A 17,208-nucleotide genomic window follows, 5' to 3' on the forward strand; every position below is an offset into this window, starting at 1 on the left:
GTTGTCCTGACGGATAACACAACCGTGGTAGCCTACCCCAACAGACAAGGGGACTCCGGGCCACCACGATTGAGCCTGCATGCACGACACCTGATAGGGTGGTGCAAGTTCAGGCAGATTACGATGAGAGCGATACACATCGCTGGCGTCACCAGCATCCTCGCGCACAATCTGTCACGAGGAAGGGTGTCGGGACCAGCAGAATGGGCCCTTGCTCCGCAGGCCGCTCAGACGATCTTCAAGGGGATGTACCACCCCTCGAAAGATCTGTTCGCATCTCATCGCAATCATCCACTGCCGGTGTACTGCTCAAGGGTCGCGGGCCCCCAAGCATTCACCGTGGACGCTCTGTCCATAGACTGGGGAGGATGACAGCTTATGCAGTCCCTCCGATCTCACTACTCATGAGGGTGGTGACCAAGATCGGGTGGGAAGACTGCATTGTCATTCTGCTAGCGGCAAGGCCGCTGGCACTCCCCGAGGTACCAGATCTACTCCGGATGCCCGGAGCGGAGGTACCCAGTCTATCACTAGAGCACCTGCAGTTAGCTGCATGGCCCTTACCAGGAACAGCAGAGCGGAGGGATACTTTTCATCAGAAGCTGTTTTTCATCGCCGGGCTAGACGGAAGTCTACCCTCCGTGACGTATAGCCAGAGTCTGGCTCCATACTACGCTTGGTGCAATGAGACAAATAGCTCTCCCGCTAGAGCCTCTGTGCTGCTAGTTCCGGAGTTTCTGACAGAAAAGTTCCAAGCAAGACTTCAGCGGGCCACTGGGGCCAGCTATAAGTCAGCTGTCCTCTCCATTCACCGAGGTTTCGAGACGGGTCGACTATCATAACCGATGGTTACCTTATTAGTCTACGCCGACGGTATGTTCAACGAGTGTCTACCAAAAAGGAAAGTGATCCTCCTAAGGGATCCCAACACAGTCTTAGATTACTTTAAGGGTCACCCTTTTGACCTTCCGTCAGAAGCGACGCTTAAATACGTAACTCTCAAGATGGCTTTCCGGTTTGGCGTTGGCTTCGGACGGCGGTGCTGAGTTGCACACGGTCTCGAGGTTAGCTTCCGTGTTCACAAACACTGGAGCGACACTGTTTCGGGCGCTCTGTTCTCGTGATCACGAACGGGCGCGGTGCATACCGACATTCGTCCCCTCTCAATCCCCAGGGTTGGGCAAGGTTCGCTGAAGCCAAAGATAGGCTGGGGTGTCCGATAAGGCGCTGCAGCACTATTTCTTCCGAACACAAGCCTTGCGAGGGACTCACGACCGCATTCATCACCCTTACAGAGCCTTTCGGTCCAGCCGCTGTCGCAATGGCTGGTCCAGGTGTTGGTGGGGTCCGGGGATCGCGAAGGTTTCGCGTCCCACCACCCACTCGACACGAGCTATCTCATCATCTTGGGTATACCGCTCGGTTGTCCCTTGAGGAGATCTAGCAGGCGGTGTCCCGAAGCCACATTCGCCTTTCTCTACGATATACTCCGCTTTACGTTAGTAATCAGAGACGGGCGGAGGTTTACCGGGACATTGTTCGGGCGATCATAATACGGTGGTGTACGGGTACCAGGTTTTCAGACTATACAGAATACTCAGCATGGTAAGAACCAGTGTCGCTATTCTTAACCACCAAACTTATTAAGTAAGGAGGTTTATGTCTGTGATCGCGTGGTCTTTTTTGTTTTCCGACCGTTGGGGGAAAATATTTCTGACCTCGCGAAAACCATCGTTACCCGCTCCCGATCCCTGATCAGATGCTGACCAATCTTGTACCTCCATCCGCCGGTTACTTGCTAGATCGATCTTTCAGATGTTGATGCAAGAAGTATCTTAATCAACATCGAACGGTAAGATCGACCGGTGTACTGAGTCTAGTCCCAAACAAAAATGTTTGGTAGACTCATAACCGTGCGATCTTACCTTTCCGATGTTGATTATCCCGACCCCGCCACCCCTACAAGTTTGGTCCGGTAGGGGATCCCAAGTCGGATAAGGGATTTATCATATGGTGTGACGTCACCTTTTGGGTGAGTCCACCGGGGATCGGGGTTTTGTTATTTATTCATTTATGTGGGACAAAATGACTATTGGTTTTTCCGCATCTCGGGATCGATGCAAGAAGTATCTTAATCAACATCGGAAAGGTAAGATCGCACCGGTTATGAGTCTACCAAACATTTTTGTTTGGGACTAAACTTTTTAAGCTTACTTGATTATGTGATTAAAATCGCCTACTTTGAACTTACATGAACTTTGACCCCCCCCCCCTCCCCGGGGGAGGGGGGGGGGATATGCGGACAGTAGTGGAGGATACGGGAGCAAGCATATTTTGGCCTGGTAAGACCTCACCTGGAGTATTGCAGCACAGTCTGGAGCCCCCACCACAAGAAAGACATCACAAAGCCAAAGGTTGAATCCATCCAACGCCGCGCAGCCAGGTTTGTTCTCCAACGCTACCAACGTAGAGACAGTGTCACCTCCATGCTGCAAGATCTGAGCTGGAAATCCCTGGAGTGGAGAAGAGATGCTGCAAGCCTGGTTATGATCTACAAGATCCAACACAATAATCGCTATCAACCCTGCCATCTATCTGTCTCCAATGACTCTAGCTCTAGTCCTGCCAGCAAGACTTCAGTCTTTATCATAAACATAATGACATCTACTGACCTGAAGTCTTGCAGCGGTACATAGGGATGCACTGTCAGTAGAGTCCCAACCCCAAAATTGGCGAATTCTCCCAATAGTACGAATTCTCCAAATAGTGAGAATTCACCTTCTCACCATAGTGAGAAATTCTCACTATAGTGTGAATTGTTTATTTCAAACACACGCTCGCAACTAACGATAGGTGCTCGCACTTTGGCGACATCGGTATCGTAAAGAGCGGATCAAAACGCCCAAGACTACCGATGGAAAAAAAAATCCACCGATGCATTTTCAAGTTATGAAAAAAGGTAACAAAAAATGCCTTAAAAATGTACTCATTTGCAGTTAAAAAGAGCTTAAAATTTATTTAATTAGCTATTCTATATAGTTTTATTTGATTATCAGTAAAAATTTAAGTTATTTCCATTTTTATTATCAGTTTGAGAAACATGTGAGTCGGAAAATACCCATTCAAAGATTCTGTGTCTGCAAAATTTTGGCCCAATATTTGCCAGAATTTTACCACAAAAATCGCGATCAATGACTCAAATCAACTTAAACGAAGGAAGTTTAGATATTGTTTAGCTTAATTATACTTAAAAATGTAGCTTTAGTGAAATGTACGAGTGGATGTTAATGGATTTTGAGCAGTGGTCGCAGTAAGAAATTGACAGCTAAAGATGTACCATCTCTTCCACAGCGCTTGTACCGGAAGTCAACCTATCACTACCAATTGTAGCAAAGCACTGACAGTTTATTTATTTATTTATTTATTTATTTCAACTTTCTTTATACAGGGTAGCTCCTTCAGTGTAAAATCACTGCTATTCTTGGAGGCCCTGTGACATACATGTACAGGTGTAATTCACTTAAATACATTTATTACACAAATATTACAAGAAAAATATGCAATACCATATTATAAAAAATTACAAGAATCATGAAAAATATGAAAATCAATGAACAGTGTGGATTGTGAGAGCTCTTGATTTAAATTCACTTAGGCTCAAGGAAATATAATTAGTGCGAAAAGTCAACATCAACAGAACTATTCCACAGATTTGTTGCTCTCGCCTGAAACAATCTCTTACCAGAGTTATTGTTAAATTGAGGAACAACAAGTGAATTGGAGGAAGTACCTCTTGTGACATGATCATGAGTGGATTTGGTAAATGAAAATTTGGAACAAAGATAATCAGGAGCTCTGCCAGTAAGGCATTTAAATAACATAATAAGAATATGATTATTCCACCTTTTATCTAGTTTAAGCCACTTGAGAGAAGACATCATTGAATCAATATTAGTTCTGATATCAGCAGAAAGAATAATTCTAGCAAGGTTGTTCAAGAGAATTTGTAACTTACTTGACAGAGTAAGTGAACAGTTGGACCAAACATGACTGCAATAATCAAAATGTGGCATGACAAGAGAATCAGCAAGTTTTTGAGAATATAATTTGGAAGATAATATTTCACGCGATTTAATAACACCACAACGCTTAGAGACGTTGGAGGCAATTAAATCTATATGATGTGACCAAGTCATGTGACTATCAAAATAATTCCAAGATATTTGAAGTTGTCAACTCTCTCAATAGTCACACCCTCATAAATTAAAGAAATATTTTGGTACTTACTAAGATTTTGAGGGGTACCAAAAAGCATCAATTTAGTTTTGCTGATATTCAAAGTGAGGTGGTTCTTTTTAAACCAGCTGGCAATTTTACACATGTTAAAATTTAGACTGTTTTGAAGACATAAAGGATCTGATGAGCTAACAAGCAATGAAGTATCATCAGCATACATTACTGTTTTACATATAACACAATCAGGCAGATCATTTACAAAAATAATAAATAATAAAGGACCTAATATAGACCCTTGTGGAATTCCCATGTTAATTGGTTTTAAATCTGATAAAGAACTGCCTACTTTTACTGACTGCATTCTACTTATGAGATACGATTTGAACCAGTTGAGTTCATTGTCCCTGATGCCAAACTTCTTGAGCTTATTAAGAAGAAGACTGTGATTGACAGTGTCAAAGGCTTTCTTAAGGTCAAGAAATATGGCACCAGTTACCTTTCCCTCGTCCATGTTCATAAGAATAAAATCTTTAACATCAATAACTGTTGTTGCAGTAGAATATTGTGAACGAAAACCAGATTGAGATGGGTTTAGAAAATTATTTACAGACAAATAAGAATACATTTGATCATGAACTGCACGCTCAATTATTTTAGAAACAATACTTAGCACAGAAATTGGACGATAATTTTCAACATTAGATTTACAACCAGCTTTGTAAATAGGAACAACTTTTGCATTTTTCCAAACAGAAGGAAAAACACCAGTAGCTAAGGAAAGATTACATATATATACGCAAGTGATTTACAAACAATAGGAGCAGCAGTTTTGAATAATTTGACATCAATATCATCAAGTCCAGGAGATTTGTTATTTGAGAAATTCCAAATTTGATCAAAAACATAATCAGCAGATATACAATAGAAATTAAATTTACAAGCATCATTCACAGCATTATAATCATAACCCAAATTATTAACTTGAATATTATCTTCATCATGAGAGTTAAATTTACTAGCTAGGTTAGAGCCAATAGTAGTAAAGTAATCATTAAAAACATCTGCAGTATCTTTGTCATTAGTAGTTACTTTATCAACTCTTATTTTTACCAGGAATAACCTTCCTAATGGTTTTCCATAATTTCTTAGAATTGTGCAAGTTATTTTCAATCTCTGTGTTGTAGTAATTTTTCTTGGAGTTTTACGTAAGTTATTGACTTTATTGCGAAGAGTTTTGGCTTTATCCCAATCAAGTGGGTCATTAGTTTTATGAGCTTTATCATAATAGAATTCTTTATCTTTAGTAAGTTTCAGGAAGTCAGTAGTTACCCATTCAGGAGATATCCTCTAATCTTCTTTTCCCTAATTGGGGCATGATTATTACATACCTCGTTGAACATATCAAACCAGACTGCCCAGGCAGAGTCAACATCTGAGTAACTAGTAACTATATCCCAGTCTTTAGTTTTAAGTGAGTTAATAAAATCAATATCATTGAAATTTTTATATGAGCGAGATTTAATTAATTTAGGAGGGGTTTTAATTTTCTTACTTTTACGTAAAACAAAAATTAATGAATGATCACTCAAGCCAAGATGATGTACTCCATGAGCAGTGATCATGTCAGGATGTGTTACAAAAGCAAGATCCAGGAAAGTTGAAAAAGAAGGAGGAAGAACGGAATTATATCCTTGAGATAATCCCGTAGGTTATCCTGTCGCACCTATTCATAGTCCTTTATTCTCAAGTAGTTACACATCTACTTGAAAGTAGCCTTTGATGTGATGTGCCTTGCCGACTACGGTTGATTAATTTTCACTCCAGAATTGAAACCATATCCAATGTTTCTATAGATAATTCCTTGAAAGTATGACACGTGTGTGTTAAGAACCTGATGTTGCTCTGCAGGGATACCGCACGTGGATACTATAAGAAAGAAATGTAGTTTTGTAAAGATTCCAAAAAATCCGCCCATTTTGGAATATATATTAATTATTTAGGAGAGTGTTTTAGGATTTTGTTAGAAACGGGATGATTTTTGATCATCTATATTTTATTGTTTTAATGTATTTTCCTGTCATTTCCTGCAAACCTAATAAAGATATTTTGATAATTGAAAATAGTCTGTATCATAAATCGTAGAGGTTGAAAGCGTAACCAAGCGTGCAAAATTATTATTTGCCATGGAACTTCGGTCATATTTTATTTGAAATAAACTGGATGTTAGGATCTGCATGCATGGTATGCATGGTATTGATGGTATACAGACACTGACCTTTCCCTAAAACCAGTAAGCAGCAACTTGTGTATCACACCCGTCATGGGTTCGGACCCTTTTGTTGTATTTTATTGTTAAACCTAAATAGCGTGATTGCTTTTGAATGAGCGGCAACACACATATTTTGTTTGAGGATAGCTGGATCTATCTCCTTCTTTTACATCTTCTCTGGCAAGATCTAAACAAGATCTTGTTTCAGGAGTAATTCTTGTAGCTTCAGTGATCAATTGAGTAAAGTTTGAGTTTTTAGCCAAGTTTTTAACCTTTTTAGAGAAGTTACTTTTAAATAAATCAAGGTTAAAATCACCAACAACTATAACCTCATTATAATTAGCCACAGCATTCTGTAACACAAGATCAATTTTAGTTAAATACTCGGCATTTGAATTAGGCTGTCTATAAACAGTACCAAGCAAAATTGGTTTAGTACAAGGCAAATTGATTTCAGTGAATAGAACTTCAACATCATTATCAATACTTATATTAACCTCTTCATTGTAATCAATACCTTCTCTTATATACACAACAATACCACCATGTTCCATACCAACACGGTCTTTTCTATATAAATTGTATTATTAGTTGGTGTAGAGATGGGTGGGCAATACCATTTCTCACTATTTGGCGAATTCGCACTATTGGGAGAATTCTCCAATTTTGGGGTTGGGACTCTACTGACTGTAGGCCTACGTTTAAGAAATCCAAACTTCAAGCATTAAGAAATATACCTTGTATTTGTCAGTTTTACCTCAGAGATGCTGTAGACCCTCTCTACACAGTGTAGAAACATCACAAGTAGAATGCTGCTCAATATGATAAATCCAAATCATGAAAATCAAGACATTTTGCAGAGCAATATTTTGACCACTTTTGCACTAAGTAAATTACTCCCATGAAGATTGCAGGTTTTGCCAACCCTGGGAATTTTGAACCCACCCAAAAGATGAGATCAATGTTGATCAATTACCTCAACTTTGGGAGTATAGACTAGTACAGTGGGATTAAAATCATCCAAGCACGCCCAAACCCTGGTACAATGGGATTAAAATCGTCAGTGCATGCCCAAACTGTCCTTGAGAGAGTTCCTCAGCTGCATCCTTAGAGCCCAAAATGACCCCCCATATTGTGATGTTTCTTATTTGTGGAAAAGATAATTAATAGAGTGAACTGTAACCAGTGTCCGAAATACGGAAAATATGGAGGTTGTCCCGAGGACAACTAAAGCATGAATTCTGCTTGTCCTCAAAACATTTTGGTTATCCCAAAAATATATATGTCATGTTTTTGAGTGCAAAGAATCCAAATAGTGGTTGTCCAGGGGATAAGTACTTAGCTCAATATGGTTGTCCCCAGTGATTTTTGGACAAGAGGACAAGAGGATAAGTGCCTATTTCGAACACTGACTGTAACTCTAGGTACGACGAGTTACAGTTACTGGAACTACAATGACTCCAACTGTCACCAGATCCTACAACCCATCCAAACTTTGCACTATCACCAGTCGCACCCAGCTCTACGGAAGTTCATTCTTTCCCAGAACAGTCCAACTCTGGAACTCCCTCCCGTTCGCCGTCCAATCTGCACCAACCTTGTAGACAGAGATACCGGTTTTTTATGCTAAAAAACCAACCAGAGGTCCTTCAACATCTAAGGTCACCTAGAGTTTGACATGAAAATTACTCCAATTTGTGCTCACATTTTGTAAGTTACTTTATAACTTTTTTCCTCTCTCTTTTTTCCTTTTCAAATTTCAGTTTCAACAGCAGTACCGACATTACCAATCCAATCTTCAGATATTCCAACTGAAACCAACACAATATTCAGAAAGTCTTGATGAGCTTGTCATGTTTCTGTGCCAGGTTGGTCATTTTTTTGTAAAGATTGATACAAAGGGATGACTGATGAGGGTAATTGGTATCCAAAAACCCTTACTATTCTAAAAAACTTTTAAACAAACTTCAAAGCAGGGGTAGGCCTACATGTAGCATTAAGGCCCAAAAGTCGGGGGTTATTTTCCCGTGTTTTCACTCCCGAGCTTGCAGAAAATCCAAATACATAGGGTAAAAATTAAATCTCGGGGTGAAAAATATTTTGCAGTGTAGTCAGGGGTAGGAGTAAGTTCCAAAAGTAGAGGGTCAGAATTCACCCCCGAGCTTGCACATATTCCCAATATAGAGGGTGAAAAATTAATATTTTTTAAATTTAGGGGGCATTCACCCCCGATCGGGGGTTAACGCTACCCCTGCTTCAAAGTCAAATATCTATGACCATTTGGTCATAAAATTAAATTGGCAAGTAATTTTGAAGTATATTAAACTCAAGTAAACAAACACTTTTTGATTTGCATTACTAGGCATTTTTAATATGCATGCTTTGTTTGCGTCTGGATTTCTGAAGTGAAAAATACCAAAAACAAAAAAAGTTGCAGGAAAATAGCTCCAAAAGATATGCCCCTCCCCAAATGCCATGTGAAACTAATTCTTTTTGAGTCTTTGAACAAGTTCATTTGGAATGTTAGATTCCACTTTTTAACAATTCAAGCAAAAAATGTTAGCAACTCTTCACATCTGACTTTCCTTTTATAGACAACAGAAACCACCGTTGAGGGTGTGATGAGTTGGTCAAAGATGTTGTTTAGTGAATAGGCCTTATATCCAGAGTGTCAACTCATCACGCCCTCAACAGTGGTTCCAGTTGCCTATAAAAGGAAACAGTCAGATGTAAATGTCTGCTGAGTTTCAACTCCATATCTTAAAAGCAACTTAACTATACATAAGTTTAAGATGACAGCAGGGTGTCAAGAGTGACATGTCGCATAACAAAAGCTGAACACAGGCACACCACACCTTTTGTTTTCATATTTTTCTGTAAATTTTTTTTTTTCATTCAGTACGATAAGACATTATTTTCCTAACTTATAACAATTTTAATAAAAAAGAGAGCTTTTCAAAAGGGACAAAAATTTGCATTGACTTCCCTTGAAGCACACAGATATTGATCACAACGGAGTGAGCATCAGAGTCTTAGCCATGGAAGGGTCACTGGGTTGAAATATGTCCCGATTTGGCCTTTACATGTCACTTTGAATTAGTCACAAGTTCATATACCCTTAAAATCATCTGTTTTAGAGCTATCACATATGTAAAATCCATTAAATATACCTGTCTAAAATTAGATTATCCCGTCTTAAAGACAGGCAGACGTATGGCTGGCTAAGACCTTGGTGAGCATTATCCGTAAATCTTTATTGAACCCATAACGATAGGTAGTGGGAAATTGCCTTGAATTAAATCGCATCATGCCGAATAAGGTTACAAACTGTACATGTATGTATTTTGAAATTTATGGTTTATTATCCTCAGAATGGAATTAGGCACAGGCCTAAACTATTTGAACCAGCAAGGGGGCTTTTCAAACCACTTTTCAAATTCATACATGTACTTTTTCTAGTTACATTAATTATATATTTATGTATGCATGTGCATGTTTTAAAGTCACACATTTCATGTCTCACTCCGTTTTCAGATTGCTCACTGCTATAGGGATGAGCTAGCAGAGTTTCCTCAACAACTAATTGATCTTCTCAGAAGTCATAGCACAGTTCTGGATGCAGAAATGAGAATGGTAAATTAGTGTTTTCCACCAGTAATTACTAGCCCTTCAAATATGTAACATTTTGATGCGAACTCTATGAAATTTGAAACTCATTATTTTTAAGTATAGGCAATTTTTTATAGTAAGAAACAAATACAAGAGAATTTGAGCACTTGTTTTGGCAATAATTAAGAATCAATATTAGCGAAATTAAAATCCTCATTCCTTGTGATCGCATGAGATCTGTTTTTCTGACTCGCTCTCTTCCTCCCTCTCTTCCTCCTTCTAATCTCCCTCTCTCGTACCCTGTCACTCTCTCACTTTTATCTCTCTTAGTTTCTCTTACCATTTGACACATTCTCTCTGTACTTTCCCACCTTTAACTCTATCTCTCTTTCCCTGCTTCTGCCTCTCTCTCTCTCTCTCTGTCTATCTACCCATCTGGCCATTACATGTATATTCTCTCTCTCCAGGGCTAGTATTTTGGCGAGAATCCGGGAATCAATTCAGATTTTCTTGCGAATATTCTCTGAAGCAAATGTGTGTGACTCTCGTAAACTATAAATGTTTATACAGCAACTTAGATTAGGTGAATTCTCACACTTTGTAAGAAAGTTCTACCCTATTGTCTCTCTCCCTCATCTTTCTTTTCTCACCATTTGATGACCTCCTGAAAGGAGCAACATATGTAAGTCATTTGATAACTATATGCCATCTTTTTTTACACCTACAGACTTTTTGTAAAGGTTTGATGCTGCTTCGTAACAAAGGTCTCATCACACCAACCAGTCTGTTGGAATTATTCTTTGAGCTGCTGCGATGCCAGGATAAATTGTTGAGAAAGACCCTCTATCTGCACATTGTCAATGACATTAAAAGAATCAATGCAAAACATAAGGATAATAAACTCAATACAGTAAGTAGAATTTTGGAAATAAATCCAATACTTTTATACTTTATTACATTTACACATTTTTTCAATACAATAAGTAGTGTATAAAAGGTTGGCCTGATTGATTGTGATTGCAAAAATTGTATACCGCGAAATGATTGTGCTGTACAGTATTTTCTTTCCCAGACGCATTCTGTCTCATCCAATTTCACTAGATCTTACCTTCTATGACACACAAAAATTGCTTCATAGACTAATATTGTTGATTTTGCCTATTTTTACAGACTTTACAGAATTTTATGTACACCATGTTGAGAGATAGTAATGCTGCTGCTGCTAAGATGTCTTTGGATGTGATGGTTGAATTATATAGAAGAAATATATGGTAAGAAGAACTTTGGTGAACAAAATTCAAATAAAATCATGTTGTATTTGAAGCCTGCAGGGCCACTCAAACCCAATGTGTTGTCATTCTTGAGCAGGCAAAATTGCAGGGATTTCAACCAACATTGCAGACCTTGTGTAGAATCCCAATTTTGGGCTCTTGCTGAAAAGGTTAAGCTAATTATTTACATGCAAATCACCATTTTGGATTGGAGCTCTGTTCTTCACTGGCCATTTCATTACGAATTTCACACACAGACCACAAAAAATCTTGATAGTATTGTCACAAACTGCTCATCGAAATATCCTGCACTATCTTCAAGTCACTGCTGGTCATGCCGGGCCTCAAACCCACACCCTTGTGGTTAAAAATCAGGCATGCTAGTGCATAGACCAAATGGAGAATTCTCTGCCTGGTCAATGATGCTAACATACTTATACCTCGGTGAGAAAGCTCCCCTATCCACGTAAGGCTCTTTCCAATGGATGGGTCCGCCTGGTGTTAAGAAACACCAGGGACCTCCGCTGCCACCATTTCTGTCATAAACCACTCATGGAAGTATTCTGCACTATCTTTGTGTCACATGGTGGTCCTGTCGGGCCTCAAACCCAAAACCTTGTGGGTAAAAGGTGAGCGAACTATTGCATAGACCAAAAGAGGACTTCCCTGTCTGGTATATGATATAGAATGCACTTATACCTCGGTGTTAGTATGTAAGTACTCCACCCCTTGGGATAGAAGTAAAAGTGTTGAATGACAATCGAGGATGACAAGACATGATAGTACAGTGCCCCATATGAACACTGATGCTAGACGATACAATTGACACACTATTTGATTTTTCTTTGATTTTCAACAGGCATGATGAGAAGACGGTCAATGTAATAGTCACAGCATGCTTTTCTAAGATAACAAAGGTGAGAGGAACTAGTAAATCGTCACTATTATTATTATTATTTACCTCATTTGTTAAGGGATGGGGTATGAGCGTTTGGACAGTATTTATTGTGGATTTAGCACATCAGACATATCGAATTGCATTCTGAATACGAAGAATGTCCTTCTGATATCAAATAATTTTGATTTTTGAAATTCTCAATGTAATACACATTTTATGGCAAATCATTAAAAATTGATATTTTTGATATTTAACAGTACTTGGAGTAACAGATTTATACTTAAAGTGTATGTAGGTTGGATGAAAAGCCGACGATTAATTGAAAATTTTGACCTTTCGTATTGAAGATATGGATTTCCCAAAACACAAAAAAAAATTAGGTCTTGGGAAAAAATCCATATCTTCAATATGAAAAGTCAACTTTTTCAATTGATTGTCGGCTTTTCCTCCCAGCTACATACACTTTAAGAATACATTGTTAGATTTATAAAATTTACTTCGAGGACTGTTATATATCAAAAATGTGAAAAATATCAAATGTTAATAATCTGTCATAAAATTTGTATTATATCGTGAATTTCAAAATATGAAAATTATTTGATATCAGAAAGACATTCTTTGTATTTAGAATACAATTCGATATGTCTGATGTGCTCTCATGTCCCACAAAAAATACTGTCGATAGAGGCAAAAAATATGAAGGAAAAAAAACCCAGTAAAATACATAAGAAAAAAGTTGTCACAAAACTTCATAACTTTAGAACCAAGTATGCTAAACCTTTAGTGTGTTCAGTATTTGATAGCTTAATGTTTGTAAGGTAGTAATTATAGTAACTTGGTTTTCAAAAATGCCTCCTTTGGCCCCCTTGGAGCAGATCATGTCACATATACTTTAGCTCACATCATGCGCTGAGTGTAAATGAAATGCGTACAAGCATTGACATCATTACTGAACTTGAGGTGATCCAAAGTATATCCTTCTGTACTTATTTATATACAGCACCAGGATGGAATGGGGCAGTCAGGGGTTAACACCCTACTCTTTTTGAAGCTGACTGCAAGTTACTTGTACAGATGGACGCCTTGGTGTGCATGTTAAGACATGCCAGTTGGCGAACAGCTAGGACATAGACATGCATTTAAGGGGATACTACGTACACCCCTTGATAAATTTTGTGACTAATTTTGCATTTTTCTCAAAAAATAACTACACACTGGTAACAAAAGTTACGTATATTATAGGGGCAAGGAATCCAATTAGTTCACTGAAATTTCAGTGATTCAAGACAAGTGGTTCATTATATATGTTAAGAAATGAGGTACATTCTAGCGGTACCTCTTTTCTTATCATAATGAATGTACCGCTTGTCTTGAGTCACTGAAATTCCAGTGTAGTAACTGGATTCCTTGCCCCTATAATATACGTAACTTTTTGTTACCAGTGTGTTATTATTTTTGAGAAAATGCAAAAATAGTCACAAATTTATCAAGGGGTGTAGTACTCCCTTAATGTAGGGGATGGTCATTAATTTTGTTATGGTATTGCATCAAATTGTTAATATGATGCAATTATGTCTATTTACTTTTCACAGATTCTAGTAACAGCTATGCAGTTCTTTCTAGGATCAGATGAAGTCAAAGCAGAGAGTGACAATGATAGCGATTCAGAGGTATGTCAGTTGTGATCAATAATGGAATTTTAATCATAATTTATTATACATGGTAAACAAACTTGAGAGTTAAATATCAGATTATGTTGTTCAAGTCCAAAGATTTACTCACGTTTTAGACGTTTCATCTTCCGTGTGGAAGATTTCATCAATAATCTTGCCCGATACAGCCGCTGCACCTCTGGTCCTCCTACTCTCATCCCCAGGGTGTGTAGTTGTTTGCAGTAGCTGATCGTATACATGACTCAAAGAATAAGTTCCTTCATCGCGATTGATGACGTTGTTCCCCGCTTTCTGCTCCACATGGCCTCTCTAATCCACCGCGTTTGTTTACATGAGTCTTTATCGACGACTTTGGCCCCTTCCCAATTAATCACAAGCGTTTTGCAAGGAAGGACTCAGTTGAGGAAATAAACAAATCAGCAATTACAGACCATGTTTCATAGCAAAACCATGTGATTAATTGGGAAGGGGCCAAAGTCGTCGATAAAGACTCATGTAAACAAACGCGGTGGATTAGAGAGGCCATGTAGATCAGAAAGCGGGGGGACAACGTCATCAATCGCGATGAAGGAACTTATTCTTTGAGTCATGTATACGATCAGCTACTGCAAACAACTTCACACCCTGGGGATGAGAGTAGGAGGACCAGAGGTGGTGCAGCGGCTGTATCGGCGCATTACTGATGAAATCTTCCGCACGGAAGATGAAACATCTAAAACGTGAGTAAATCTTTGGACTTGAACAACATAATCTGATATTTAATTTAATTATATCAGTCCTGATGAACTTATTCAAAGAGATAAACTTGAGAGTAATTTGTTGTTAAGATATCTTGAGATAATGACCCAATTGTTAGATTAATGTAAACTTACCCAGATATGAATTTGATGTAGAACCAAAGATATTAGACCCTAAAAGAACTGACCCTGCCATGTTTGCGTGTCACTCATGGACTGCAAAATTATGTACTGTCAAATTCTTTGTCCATTATAATAATAATAATAATAACTTTATTTAAACACGGTAAAAACATGTTTAATATAGGCCTGGCATTTTTGGGTAATTTTGTACCCGGTACCAAGCGATTTTTCGGCGGGTAACCAGGTACCAAATTGCAAAAAAAAAAAAAAAATTGAATTTTATCACGGTGTTTTGTGTTTTTAATATGAAAATTGATACTTTGTTTTCATGTCATATTATTAATGATATCAAAATGCATTCAAATTCAATGCATTTTGATATCATTAATAGAGTATGACATGAAAACAAAGTATCAATTTTCATATTAAAAACACAAAACACTGTGCAAAATTCAATTTTTTTTTGTTTTGAATTTCTGGTACCCCGGCAGGGTATTTCCTGCCCGGTAATGTAATCTTAGGCGGTACCCGCATACCCATGAAAAATGCCAGCCTTAGTTCAATACAATATTGATCTTCCACATGTCCGTGTGGATATTAAAAATATTACTAACAAATACAAGTTAAGTTTAAATACAATACATTAGTGTACATAGACTAAAAACTAAAATTAATACGATCTTTTACTAAAAGACAAAATATATATAAATAAAATTCTGTGTGTAATGTATTTTTCTGCTAGCACACACAAAGTGCTATTATGCACATTGTGCACATCTTTGTAACATTCAAGCTTACAGATTGTTGTTCAATTTTTGTGCTTTTGTAACAAATGCTGGAGGTAGACTATTTTGCTCTGCATAAATGACAATCATTGTTTTGATTTCTTAGGATGAGGGCACCAAGGCAAGACGACTGGTGATGGGTCAAACGGTCAATAAGAAATCAAGAAAGAGGCAGAAGAAAACGGAGAAGGCTCTTAGTGTTATCAGGGTATGTTATTATAACAATGAAATAAGCCCTTTTGCAGTACCAACTGCAATTGCTCAGAACTTCAACAGCCAATACATCTGCGAGAGATAAACAATCCAATCTCTTCCATTGATGGTCATGTGAATCAACTGCAACTTTCCAGAATTTTTTCTTCATTAACATGATTAATTAGCATTGGTAGTTGTAACACTGCTCAACCAATTTGAATAATTTCTAATACCTCTACAAAATGTAACATAGGCTTATGCAAGACATCAAGCCCAAACAATATGAAAAACAAAAGTATAAAGCATTTCTTACAAAGTGCAAAGTTCACAGCCATTGAAATTCTGTGCAAGATTCATACTGGTTTAGCTCCCATGCATATTACCTACAATGTAATCTTTTCTGAGATCAATTGGAATTGCAAAAGGGCTTATTGATTGTCATTGATTTCCAAATGTTTGCTTCATGATCAGGAACTTGATCAGCTTTAATTTGGTGTAAATGTCTATGACATAAGAAAGCCTAGTAATAATCTAAAATTTATGAATGGTAAATTTGTTAAAATATGAAAACAAATTTGGCGACATCATCCTTATTTTGGTTGATTGAGTTGCATATATTAAGATGCTTCTGTACACATGTGGAACAATCTTATAGTTTACCCTTGCTTTGAAGGTTTTCCCAGTGTAAAAGAAATGTTTGAAAAAAAAGCTATTGGCATCTTAAATAAATCATATTAAAAGATACATGATAGAATTTAAATTAAAATGTTGACCTATATCTGCAGGATATGTAGCAAATCCCTTAATATTTAACTTTCCATTGTGCTAAGTAACGCATCTGAACAAAATGCAGTTAATGCTAGTTGCAAATTGATGGCTCATGTTTATTATGCATCATAATAATCAATGGCTGCTGTGTGAGTAATTATGCATCAAATCTCTCACAGAATCTATTTTTTTACCCATATTACACATGGGTTTGTGCACAGGTCTTGTTATAAGGGATAGAGTGAGGTCTATTATAGTCATGTTGACAACTAGGAAAACCGATTTCTAAAGAGAGCTGTAAACCTTGCCATATTTGGTTTTATCCTTCATGTAAAAGAGCACAGAATTCGCATAGCACATGTACATGATGAATTTTACAGGTTTATTCTGAAAGCTGCTGAACTCCTCAATGGAGTCTTTACTCATGAATATCTTACACTAAGGTTCAATTTGGTTCTGGGATATATAAATTATAATCAGGCAAGAACAGATCAGCTGAAGACACATTGGACATACCATAGGTTTTCATTTACAAGCATATATGCCTCTAAATAAGTGTTTTTTATGCCCTACACAGTTTGAGCAACAAAATTACTGATACAAGCAGCTGTATAAACATGTATTATTGTAAGACCAATCTATTG

At 37.7% G+C, this 17,208-nt stretch overlaps 1 protein-coding gene across 1 annotated transcript in view; it reads left to right on the forward strand.

Annotated features, from left to right (window-relative positions):
• The window catches only part of LOC140161379 (protein SDA1 homolog), a 31,312-nt gene that overhangs the window by 5,150 nt on the left and 8,954 nt on the right, over positions 1 to 17,208 (forward strand). The window contains exons 2-8 of the mRNA XM_072184889.1: positions 8,269 to 8,373; positions 10,040 to 10,138; positions 10,842 to 11,024; positions 11,285 to 11,385; positions 12,245 to 12,302; positions 13,876 to 13,953; positions 15,708 to 15,809. Of these exons, the coding sequence (XP_072040990.1) occupies positions 8,269 to 8,373; positions 10,040 to 10,138; positions 10,842 to 11,024; positions 11,285 to 11,385; positions 12,245 to 12,302; positions 13,876 to 13,953; positions 15,708 to 15,809 (726 nt within the window). The remainder of the gene's footprint in view (positions 1 to 8,268; positions 8,374 to 10,039; positions 10,139 to 10,841; positions 11,025 to 11,284; positions 11,386 to 12,244; positions 12,303 to 13,875; positions 13,954 to 15,707; positions 15,810 to 17,208) is intronic.

The sequence above is a fragment of the Amphiura filiformis genome, chromosome 9 (genome assembly GCF_039555335.1).
Source record: "Amphiura filiformis chromosome 9, Afil_fr2py, whole genome shotgun sequence".
Taxonomy (NCBI): domain Eukaryota; kingdom Metazoa; phylum Echinodermata; class Ophiuroidea; order Amphilepidida; family Amphiuridae; genus Amphiura; species Amphiura filiformis.